The 13,998-nt window shown below is 39.4% G+C and overlaps 1 protein-coding gene across 1 annotated transcript in view; it reads left to right on the forward strand.

The window, feature by feature from the left end:
* LOC117326462 (glutamate receptor ionotropic, NMDA 2A-like) overlaps nucleotides 1–13,998 on the forward strand; it is a 131,854-nt gene that overhangs the window by 64,729 nt on the left and 53,127 nt on the right. The window contains exon 2 of the mRNA XM_033883213.1: nucleotides 371–1,538. Within this exon, the coding sequence (XP_033739104.1) occupies nucleotides 1,104–1,538 (435 nt within the window). The 5' untranslated portion in view covers nucleotides 371–1,103. The remainder of the gene's footprint in view (nucleotides 1–370; nucleotides 1,539–13,998) is intronic.

Consider the following 13,998-nt stretch of genomic DNA (forward strand, 5'->3'; position numbering starts at 1 on the left):
GTATAAACGTGGAATTGTTAATTGGAAGACGGGCACCCCGTCCTAGGAGGCCCCCTCCCGAGTGAAATGGGCTTATCGTACACTTACTCTCTGGAAAGCAATTTGTTACATCTTCTAATGAATATCATACATACACAACATGATTCTGTACGCCTTCGCAGTAACTTATCTAATGAAAACAAAAGCATTTCCACCTATGAATTTTAAGTAGAACTACTGAATTGGTGAGCTTACACTGTGGTGTATATTTCCAGCACGTAATATTTGGTGGCGGCGCTAACGACTATTTAAACCAGATACAACATCACATTGACACGCATGTCAATGACACACTCAATATATGTATATTTATTGTCCTTATTTCTTTCAGTGTTACCGTTATGCCTATGGCCGGGGATGAACCCAATCGCAGACGGAAATGAACTCAGTCACATGGAAAGCTAAACCACGACCAAGATTTGTAAGGGCAAACTGAAATGTCAACCAACTCAGTGTCAGTATCAAGCTTGAAGTGAGGGTCGGCGGGCGTCAGTAAGGAGGCGACATTCTATGTACAGGCCAAAATGGGAACACATATTACCAGGTAGAAATATGCACTGTGATATATCATCTATTTATCTACTCTACTCTCGTAGTTGGTATAATACCCATGTCGACGTAATATAATTGATGTTCATATCCATATGAACTTTAAACTATTTAACAATTGCAGGCGGAATTACATGTGTCCATATACTCTTGAACTGTAAAAACTCTTCCTAGCTACTTCTAGCCTGTCTCTTGGCACTTGTACCGGAAGCGAGATCATCATCATTTGGATTTTGTGATGCAGTGTTGTGGGTTACCAAAAAGAGGAAAAGGGAACACTTCTGATCGATATGTAATTATATTCTAGTGTAATATATATCCCAGCAATTGAAATGGATATCAAGATTGATCTAGATCGAAAGGTGAAAGAGTCAGTTTAGTCATCACTAGTGTGCGTTCTCTCCTCGTGGTAAGATCTCGGTAGATCTCGCGGATTTGAATCTACTTGTATAGTGGACATGTCATTTTAATTTCGTTCAAGCATTTTACCTCCTCAACATAGACTGTGAAACAACATGGATTTCGCGGGTTCCGGAAGTGTACTTTGTTTCCTTTTTTGGAATATGATTTGGATGTTAGGGTCATCTCCAATTTCATACGTCAACTCTCAAAGACCAACTCTTGGACTGCGGATATTGGCGCCAGATTTACGCCGAATGCGAGGCTCAGTGACGAAAGCCATCCAGATGGTTAGAACGAACTCCTTACGTCGACGACAAATCAGATCGCTGAGACTGGATATTCGGAAATCCGACGTTGTTGATAACCCATCGGAAATATTTGAAATGTTTTGTAGCGACATTTTACCAAATCGCATTAATACAGTGCTGTTTTTGCCTTTAAGGGATGAATCTAAATTTATCAGACTCACAAATTACTTGAGCAATATAATACATGATTTAGGAATGCCCCTGATGTCGTACAATCCTTACCTGACCGGATCATTACAGGTAAGTTCACCTCTTCACTATCATCGTTAATGTTATATTGCAGATTGGCTTCGTTTATATTGTCTTTTAAATGTCATAGTTAGTTTACACGCCAAGCATGTCCCTATCAATCCATGTTAATAATTGTGGTGTACGCTGACGTCATTGTTTCCTTTTTAAGGCGATTTTACACCGATATGCACTCACGATAAAAAAGTACTTCTTTAGTTTTAGCTAGATGAATGAAAAACATAATAATCATTTACTTGATTAGTGAATAACCGATAATAAGTAAATAATACTGTGTATTTAGTAAAGTGTTTTGCTTGCAACAAGTGTATAAGTTATAAGCCTGAAGTAGGAAATCAAGTTTTATCAACTGACCTTCCTCTATTATATTGAGAACAATACGATTTTTGTTGATACGTACTTTGATGACAGTATTATGTATGACGTTGTCCGCCACTATGTATGACGTTGTCCGCCACTATGTATGACGTTGTCCGCCACTATGTACGACGTTGTCCGCCCCTATGTATGACGTTGTCCGCCACTATGTATGACGTTGTCCGCCACTATGTATGACGTTGTCCGCCACTATGTACGACGTTGTCCGCCCCTATGTATGACGTTGTCCGCCACTATGTATGACGTTGTCCGCCACTATGTATGGCGTTGTCCGCCACTATGTATGACGTTGTCCGCCACTATGTATGACGTTGTCAGCCACTATGTATGACGTTGTCCGCCGCTATGTATGACGTTGTCCGCCACTATGTATGACGTTGTCAGCTATTATGTATAGCATTGTCTGTCATTATTTATCCTGCAACTGCCAACGCATTGTTGGAATACAGCCACCGTATATATTTTTGCTGTATACGGCAGTGACGGAAAACAGCTGTATTTTAGAATCTTAGCACGTGCGTCAATTCGACTGACCTACTTCAAAGTGAAACAACGAACATTTTTCAACTGTCATTTTTGACACCGTTTCACTTAAAAATGATTATTTTTGATGATTATTGTTATTGTTGCAGGATAGATAGAATACATGGTCAGTGTTTTAAAATATAAGCTGTATTTTTGGATCGGGACAGAAAGACAAAAGTGGTTTGCCATGGCTCGCCACTTTTGTCTTTCTTTACCCTCGCCAAAATACAGCTTATATTTTAAGACACTGACCATGCATTTGTCCGTCATTATGTATGACATTGTCTGTCATGATGTATGACGTTGTACGCCATTATGTATGACGTTGTCCGTCATTATGTATGACATTGTCTGTCATGATGTATGACGTTGTACGCCATTATGTATGACGTTGTCCATCATTATGTATGGCGTTGTCCGTCGTTATGTATGACATTGTTCGCCATTATGTATGACGTTGTACGTCATTTTGTAAGACGTTGTCAGTCATGATGTATGACGTTATCAGTCAATAATTAATGTTTGTCTGGAGATCGTCTAGATTTTTCATCTTTGAAACTTGAAATGCTATATAATCGTGATAGGTACATTTGTAGTTGTGGTTCCCTCAATGGCATATTGAGGCAACGGTATTTGAATCTTGTGTGGAGCTCTCAGTACAGAGATTTGTGAATTGGCACGTTCATAAACTATTTAAATCATAGCAATATAGTGTATGATCACTTTTTATACCGTTTTTGTCATAATTGCTGCATGTTTATTTCGATAAGATGGTGTTTACAGTTTATACGATGTACTAAAAAATACTATTCGACAGTGTATGTTTCCATGTGTTTTATACACAATACAAGGACAGATGTCTAAACAGTTTATGTGTACTGTTGATAATGTAGATATGAACACTCATCTTGGGATAAATATTGAGTAGTTCAACACCTAACATGTGTGTAGAGGCGGGGTCGGATGTTTCCCTTGGTGCCGGGTTGGTATAATAACTGTGACGACCACACCGGACTACAAACCCGTGTGCAACTCCCAAACTCCCGACGATAATAGTTGGTTGATGGTAAAATAATCTTAGGAGATTTCAGCAAAGATTTACAAGATCTCGCTTATGTAAGTCATGTCCCGTGGAGGACGAGATGCTGTGATCCACCAGGCGGCGCTGTTTAGTGTCTGACAGGACAACCCCTCGCGGGATTACGTTCTGATAGTCGGAAGCTTTTCTGGCAACAAACTTGACTGCAAACTACTCGGTCGATATTCATAAAAAGCCCGATATGTCCTTAATTCCAGAATCTTGTAAGCGGGCCGCATTCTTCACCGACCGGAATGGTTACACGGTTATATATACTGCACAATGTGTCGAATCTTTGGGGACATACCAGTCACGGGTGCGTGTAAACTAGCGATGGCAGGGTCTTCACTTTTTCCCTACTGGGACACGACATCTTCAGACTAACGCGGCACGCTGTCAGGAAACATTCATGGTACAGGCGCGCGAGCGCTCGTTCTCTTTTCTGACGTGTGACAGCTTATCATTATCTTATCATAATAGATCTGTTTGATTTCATTTGAAATTAATTGCTACTGAGACAGATTCGACTCTTTCTGTAATCATTGTATTCTAAAAAGATAGATTGGGCTATTTAAGAAAAAAAAGAGGTTTAACGCTAGAGGACTGCTATACGAGGTTTAAATTTAGAGGGCTATTATTCAAGGTTTAACTTTAGAAAGCTACTATTCGAGGTTTAACTTTAGAAAGCTACCATTCGAGGTTTAACGCTAAAGGACTGCTGTTCGAGGTCTAACGCTAGACGACTGCTATTCGAGGTTTAAATTTAGAGGACTGCTATTCGAGGTTTAAATTTAGAAAGCTACTACTCGAGGTTTAACGCTAAAGGACTGCTATTCGAGGTTACACGATAGATATTCAATGTTAAAGGTAAGAGCTGTATGTATGTTAACAGTTAAGGGTTTGCTGTCCCCGGGAGTATATGGTGCCGATATTCTCTATATTTATCTATCAGTAATGAATTCCGTACCTCAGTAATGGTCTTGTCCGAGGCGGGAGGCATTTGTTTATACTGCAGTGCCATATGCACGTTCTGTTCTGTTACGTACAGCAGTCAGGGCCTAGCCATTGTAGGTGATCAGTTCTACAGCAAATCATAAACTCAGCCGGACTACACGTTCGGTTCATTAGGAGTTGAAGTGTACTGCGTGGTTTCAATATATATGATGTTCTCAATGTATTTGCTCTCGTGTAATCATAATGTATCAGGTATATCAACTCGGGTAAATGTAGGTTATATTTACACCTCAGCTTCCGTACATACCAATTTAATATATCATATCGTCTCCTCGGACAGATACAGGCGATGATTTATGTCTGTCACTTTAATTAGCATTTATGTCGTCATTCAACTGTATAAATTCGATGTTAATTGATGTCAGTTATTTAAGAGTAAATCGGTTGTTTGCTAAAATATCGATGGTTTAATGGCAATGGTTTACTGAAAAGTCGACAGCTTGAGTGGTTTTTTTCTAAACGTTGATGATGTAATGCAGAAAAACAGGCGTGCTGAAAAGTCGATAGTTAGATATGTACACGTATAAAAAGATGGTTAATAAAATTCATAAAAGATATATACTATAAACCTTAACATACAATGTAAGTCTCCTCTTTTAAATATGATGCAATATACAGTGACTGTGCGCGTTCAGCAGTCTGACAGACGTTACATCAGCCTAACAGATACCGTGCCTTATTAATGTATACAGACACTATAACGTGTTCGGACATATCATACCATCTCACGAATCGTCCTCAATTGTTCTTTTTGACAGATCGAATCTTAATTCGAAATGTGCTCTGTACACTCAGCGTAGTGTATGTCGATATAGATTAGTATATGTTTATTGCAACCTTAGAATTGATCTTTACCGTTCACCTGCAAGGAAACGGGAGCTTGAAGTTAGTTCATAGTTCCGAGTTCCTTTTTACTTTAACGGACCTCGGAACTTGGAACCAACTTCAGGCTCCCCAAGTAAACATAAGTAGCGGGTGAGGGATTATGACCATCTACCGCTATATTCTGACCATCTACCGCTATATTCTGACCATTAGCTATATTTGACCATCTACCGCTATATTCTGACCATCTACCACGATATTCTAACCATCTACCGCTATATTCTGACCATCTACCGCTATATTCTGACCATTAGCTATATTTGACCATCTACCACTTTATTCTGACCATCTACCACGATATTCTAACCATCTACCGCTATATTCTGACCATCTACCGCTTTATTCTGACCATCTATTGCTATATTCTGACCATCTACCACTATATTCTGACCATCTACCACTATATTCTGACCATCTACCGCTTTATTCTGACCACCTACCACTATATTCTGACCATCTACCGCTATATTCTGACCATCTACCGCTATATTCTGACCATCTTCCACTATATTCTGACCATCTACCGCTTTATTGTGTCCATCTACCACTATATTCTGACCATCGACCACTATATTCTGATCATCTACCACTATATTCTGACCATCTATCACTATATTCTGACCATCTACCACTATATTCTGACCATCTACCGCTTTATTCTGACCACCTATCACTATATTCTGACCATCTACCGCTATATTCTGACCATCTACCACTATATTCTGACCATCTATCACTATATTCTGACCATCTACCGCTTTATTCTGACCATCTACCACTATATTCTGACCATCTATCACTATATTCTGACCATCTACCGCTTTATTCTGACCATCTATCACTATATTCTGACCATCTACCGCTTTATTCTGACCATCTACCACTATATTCTGACCATCTATCACTATATTCTGACCATCTACCGCTTTATTCTGACCATCTACCAGTATATTCTGATAATCTACCGCTATCTACCTAAAGAAGCGGATAGGTAATTCTGACCATCTACCGCTATATACCTAACTTGCAAATGACAATTGCATTAGATCGCCTTCAGACCAAGTTCACCTGGTGTAGTAATAACACTGATAGGAGAAATCCTCATTATTAGCGCTTCGTACCAATATCGGGATGGTAATAGACAGTAATTGTATAGTATATACATAAATATATAGTATGTAAGTACAATGTAACTGTTGTTGCGGTTCTCTTTAATATCATGTACTACAATCAACTTTATGACGTCAATTTTGCCGTGATTCCTCAATAAAGGAACAAGAGAGAATTCATCAAGATATCTTCATTGTTTGTCCTCAAAGAACTATCTACAAAACAATGTACTTATTTTATGGGGGTGAGTTGTATTACCTTTCTTCGGCTTCAAGTTTCATGCAGCATTTTGTAATAAGTGCGAGCGTAAGCAAGAGGTTTGATGATCGGGGGGGGGGGGGGGGGGGGGGGTATAGCATTTTGTCTTGTGATGGAAACGTGTTGTTAATAGTAAGGTACGGTACATCAGAGCTCTATTGGGTGTAATAGAGTGATCCAAACATCAGTGGGAAGCATATCGACAACGTCCGATCATTCATCCATATTTAGATGTTGTGAGCAAACGACGAGATAGAGAAAGGCGTTCTTGTGTAGATATCTTAAGTCCTTAGTGAATGAGAGATGTTATTGACAGGGTGGGATAGGACGAGAGATGTTAGTGACAGGATTGGATAGGTCGTTCCCAGTAGGAGTCTAATGTTTTCAGTGGATGAGAGATGTTAGTGACAGGGTTGGATAGGACGAGAGATGTTAGTGACAGGGTTTGATAGAACGAGAGATGTTAGTGACAGGGTTGGATAGGACGAGAGATGTTAGTGACAGGGTTGGGATAGGACGAGAGATGTTAGTGACAGGGTGGGATAGGACGAGAGATGTTATTGACAGGATGGGATAGGACGAGAGATGTTAGTGACAGGGTTGGATAGGACGAGAGATGTTAGTGACAGGGTTGGATAGGACGAGAGATGTTAGTGACAGGGTGGGATAGGACGAGAGATGTTAGTGACAGGGTTGGATAGGACGAGAGATGTTAGTGACAGGGTGGGACAGAATGAAAGATGTTTGTGACGGGGTGGGATAGGACGAGAGATGTTAGTGACAGGGTGGGATAGGATGAGAGATGTTAGTGACAGGGTGGGACAGGATGAGAGATGTTAGTGACAGGGTGGGATAGGACGAGAGATGTTAGTGACAGGGTGGGACAGAATGAAAGATGTTAGTGACAGGGTGGGATAGGATGAGAGATGTTAGTGACAGGGTGGGATAGGATGAGAGATGTTAGTGACAGGGTGGGATAGGATGAGAGATGTTAGTGACAGGGTGGGACAGGATGAGAGATGTTAGTGACAGGGTGGGATAGGACGAGAAATGTTAGTGACAGGGTGGGATAGGACGAGAGATGTTAGTGACAGGGTTGGATAGGACGAGAGGTGTTAGTGACAGGGTGGGATAGGACGAGAGATGTTAGTGACAGGGTGGGATAGGACGAGAGATGTTAGTGACAGGGTTGGATAGGACGAGAGATGTTAGTGACAGGGTGGGATAGGACGAGAGATGTTAGTGACAGGGTTGGATAGGACGAGAGATGTTAGTGACAGGGTGGGATAGGACGAGATATGTTAGTGACAGGGTGGGATAGAACGAGAGATGTTAGTGACAGGGTTGGATAGGACGAGAGATGTTAGTGACAGGGTTGGATAGGACGAGAGATGTTAGTGACAGGGTTGGATAGGACGAGAGATGTTAGTGACAGGATGGGATAGGACGTTCTAGTAGGAGTCTAATGACCTTAGTGAATGAGAGATGTTAGTGACAGGGTTGGATAGGACGAGAGGTGTTAGTGACAGGGTTGGATAGGACGAGAGGTGTTAGTGACAGGGTTGGATAGGACGAGAGATGTTAGTGACAGGGTGGGATAGAACGAGAGATGTTAGTGACAGGGTGGGATAGGACGAAAGATGTAAGTGACAGGGTGGGATAGGACGTTCCCAATAGTCCTACAGATAACATAGGCAGCTTAAAGCCGCATACTCCCAAATAACCTAAACTTCTAGCTGCACACATGTAATTAATGGCAATCCAAGATGCTCATTCACGCTCTCCTAACAGTTAAAAACATACAACCAAATACTTGATTTCAAAATATAACAATATGCATACAACAAAACATCGATGGAATTCAGATCGGTGAAGTTGACAATGTTCGAGGAATTCCGTAAAAGCTAATCAGCAATCCATTAGACGTCCGGCAAAATTGTAATTCGAGTCTATTCCTTTTCTTCTCTTGCTAAATTCCAACGAATATTTTTTCCCTAAGGGAATCCTGGGGTTTTGCCGATTCCAGTGTCCTTTACGTTTCTTTTTGTCAGAATACGTCTGCTTTTTGGCAGGCCCGTTCCGCCATTTTATGTAGACTGATAACCCGTCCATTGCATTGAAATACTAATTTGCATAGAAACTTGGTCCGTCAGACCCAGTTACAATTTTTTGAAATTTCCTGCATACTTTCATAAATACACATTTTCCTGCAATTTTTGATTCGCGATAAATTGTTAGGTATATATTAAGTCAGGAAACTGTAAAGAGGTCAAACTATAGACATTTACACACATTTCTTTGGGAGTATTGGGCTTTAAACACGGTAAAGAGGACAGTGAGGCATTGTTTTCATAAAGTACTCTAGTCCCTGCGGAACAGATTGTTGTGCCTCGTTGTGCCCTCCATAACGGTATTGGTACCAGTATGACTACGTCCCACACTGGGACGGTTAGATTCTCTATCCAAAGTAAAGACATAATGCCCGCCACGTCTTTAAGTAATACAGATAATTAAGATCCCATCGTACTCCATATTGACTGAAGGTATACCCTAGAAACGTTTTCTGTTGATAATATCTTCAAAGGAAATGCGATATAGTTTCTATCCCGGAATTACTACTAACCTGGGGATGTATATTGTTTGTCTAGGTGTTTTCCATAGAAATACACTACAATGAAAACTATTGTATTAGGTTCCAAGTTGTTTGTGAGAATGATAGAAATGGCACCGGCAGCTAACCCAACGTCATACAGTAATTATATATCGTGTATTTACTAAACTGCTGTGGTAGGATCTGAATTGCTTTACAGGTTAGCAATAAGCATAGAGAATTGAAACATGCATTTTATTTACATACTTTATTTCTTTTAAATGAATACTTGGATTGAGTAGTTTGAAATTGTGAGACAAAACATCTCGGGAATTAGATGGAAGTTCCGTACCAGTGTAATCTGTGACAAGTGTGCTTGTCAATAGGAGCGATCGCACCGCGACTTGGATATGTGGTGATTGGGCAAATAATTTTGCGATGACTGGCTATCTTATATTGAATATCTCCAAAATCTGCATGTCCGCTTTCTAATTGATTGTATGCAAAATACCACACCAACAATGATTAAATATAAAATGGAAGTGTATCATAATATAGTTATTATACAGTCCAGTTCAGGTCGGATTACGTAAACTTCTTTCCGGATCAGACTTACACTTTTCAAAAGGTTTAACAGCCACTTCTGTACAGACTGTACGTACACTTCTGTACAGACTGTACGTACACTTCTATACAGACTGTACGTACACTTCTATACAGACTGTACGTACACTAATATATAAACTGTACATACACTTCTATACAGACTGTACGTACATTTCTATACTGACTGTACGTACACTTCTGTACAGACTGTACGTACACTTCTATACAGACTGTACGTACACTTCTACACAGACTGTACGTACACTTCTATACAGACTGTACGTACACTTCTATACAGACTGTACGTACACTTCTATACTGACTACGTACACTTATATACAGACTGTACGTACACTTCTATACTGACTGTACGTACACCTATATACAGACTGTACATACACTTCTATACAGACTGAATGCACACTTCTATACAGACTGTACGTACACTTCTATATAGACTGTACGTACACTTCTATATAGACTGTACGTACACTTCTATACAAACTGCACGTACACTTCTATACAGACTGTACGTACACTTATATACAGACTGTACTGACTGTACGTGCACTTCTATACAGACTACGTACACTTCTATACAGACTGTATGTACTCTTCTATACAGACTGTACGTACACTTCTATACTGACTACGTACACTTATATACAGACTGTACGTACACTTCTGTACAGACTGTACATACACTTCTATACAGACTGTACGTACACTTCTATACAGACTGTACGTACACTATATACAGACTGTATGTACTCTTCTATACAGACTGTACGTACACTTCTATACAGACTGTACGTACACTTCTATACAGACTGTACGTACACTTCTATACAGACTGTACGTACACTTCTATACATACTGTACGTACACTTCTATACATACTGTACGTACACTATATACAGACTGTACGTACACTTCTATACTGACTGTACGTACACTTCTGTACAGACTGTACGTACACTAATATATAAACTGTACATACACTTCTATACAGACTGTACGTACACTTCTATACTGACTGTACGTACACTTCTATACAGACTGTACGTACACTTCTATACAGACTGTACGTACACTTCTATACTGACTGTACGTACACCTATATACAGACTGTACATACACTTCTATACAGACTGAACGCACACTTCTATACAGACTGTACGTACACTTCTATATAGACTGTACGTACACTTCTATATAGACTGTACGTACACTTCTATATAGACTGTACGTACACTTCTATACAAACTGCACGTACACTTCTATACAGACTGTACGTACACTTATATACAGACTGTACTGACTGTACGTGCACTTCTATACAGACTACGTACACTTCTATACAGACTGTACGTACTCTTCTATACAGACTGTACGTACACTTCTATATAGACTGTTCGTACACTTATTTATAGACTGTACGTACACTTCTATACAAACTGCACGTACACTTCTATACAGACTGTACGTACACTTATATACAGACTGTACTGACTGTACGTGCACTTCTATACAGACTACGTACACTTCTATACAGACTGTACGTACACTTCTATACAGACTGTACGTACACTTCTATACTGACTGTACGTACACTTCTATACACACTACGTACACTTCTATACAGACTGTACGTACACTTCTATACTGACTGTACGTACACTTCTATACAGACTGTACATACACTTATATACAGACTGTACGTACACTTCTATACATACTGTACGTACACTTCTATACAGACTGTACGTACACTTCTATACAGACTGTACGTACACTTCTATACAGACTGTACGTACACTTCTATACAGACTGTACGTACACTTCTGTACAGGCTGTACGTATACTTCTATACACACTGAACGTACAATTCTATACAGACTGTACGTACACTTCTATACAGACTGTACGTACACTTCTATACAGACTGTACGTACACTTCTATACTGACTGTACGTACACTTCTATACTGACTGTACGTACACTTCTATACTGACTGTACGTACACTTCTGTACAGGCTGTACGTATACTTCTATACACACTGAACGTACAATTCTATACAGACTGTACGTACACTTCTATACTGACTGTACGTACACTTCTATACTGACTGTACGTAAACTTCTATAGAAGCTGTACGTATACTTCTATACAGACTGTACGTACACTTCTATACAGACTGTACATACACTTATATACAGACTGTACGTACACTTCTATACATACTGTACGTACACTTCTATACAGACTGTACGTACACTTCTATACAGACTGTACGTGCACTTCTATACAGACTGTACGTACACTTCTATACAGACTGTACGTACACTTCTGTACAGGCTGTACGTATACTTCTATACACACTGAACGTACAATTCTATACAGACTGTACGTACACTTCTATACAGACTGTACGTACACTTCTATACAGACTGTACGTACACTTCTATACTGACTGTACGTACACTTCTATACTGACTGTACGTACACTTCTATACTGACTGTACGTACACTTCTGTACAGGCTGTACGTATACTTCTATACACACTGAACGTACAATTCTATACAGACTGTACGTACACTTCTATACTGACTGTACGTACACTTCTATACTGACTGTACGTAAACTTCTATAGAAGCTGTACGTATACTTCTATACAGACTGTACGTACACATCTATACAGACTGTACGTACACCTCTATACTGACTGTACGTACACTTCTATACAGACTGTACGTACTCTTCTATATAGACTTTACGTACACTTCTATACAGACTGTACGTACACTTCTATACAGACTGTACGTACACTTCTATATAGACTTTACGTACACTTCTATACAGACTGTACGTACACTTCTATACTGACTGTACGTACACTTCTATATAGACTGTATGTACACTTCTATACAGACTGTACGTACACTTCTATACAAACTGTACGTACACTTCTATGAGGCTGTACGTATACTTCTATACAGACTGTACGTACACTTCTATACAGACTGTACGTACACTTCTATACTGACTGTACGTACACTTCTATACTAACTGTACATACACTTCTAAACTGACTGTACGTACACTTCTATACAGATAGTACGTACACTTCTATACAGAATGTACGTACACTTCTATAGAGACTGTACATACACTTCTATACAGACTGTATGTACACTTCTATACAGGCTGTGCGTACACTTCTATATTGACTGTACGTACACCGAGACACAGTGGTATAGAGACATCGTGCTGTATATAGACAGTTCATTGTTGTTTATAATGTGATACCTCTTTTGTTAATTTGAATACATCTGATATAATGACAAACAGCAAAGACATTGTATTATATGGTAATTGTTTGAAATTGTTTCTAAACAAAATAGTTTGTTGTATTCCTGTACCTTCCTGTATTGTCACTGTAGCATGGCCAACACTCAGTATTACACAAAGATGTATTTCTATTTATCATTTATGAACATTACCAGCAGGTTTGCGTGCGAGGCAGACATGGACGCTATATCAGATGCACAACAATCACCAAATGTTCCTATAGAATAAACGTTAATGTTTGTTATACATATTAACATTGCATATCAAGGAAACAGGACAATCTTGATCTCGTGTTGCATGTGGAACAGTTTTGTTGTAATACGAATCTCCTTATATATATTGATAAAAGGTGAATGTATACAAACATCCACGAGGTGGGGAGGTCCACTGTTTTCTTTGGCAGGATAACGAGAAAATGTATCTCTTTAATCTGAGACCTTTTTTTTTTTTTACTTCAGTTGTTTCTTTCGAATAACTATAAATATAAATATGGACGCTAGCATTTCCTAAGCAAATGGGCTTGTCTATGATGAATCTTATAGGCCAATATCAATAACTTCATTATATACACAAGACTTTCCTGTATCGCAGCTGGAGGTCCTCTGTGATACCGCTGTAGTAACACTGTAGTACCGCTGTAGTACCACTATAGTA

This window comes from Pecten maximus, chromosome 1, assembly GCF_902652985.1.
Source record: "Pecten maximus chromosome 1, xPecMax1.1, whole genome shotgun sequence".
Taxonomy (NCBI): Eukaryota; Metazoa; Mollusca; class Bivalvia; order Pectinida; family Pectinidae; genus Pecten; species Pecten maximus.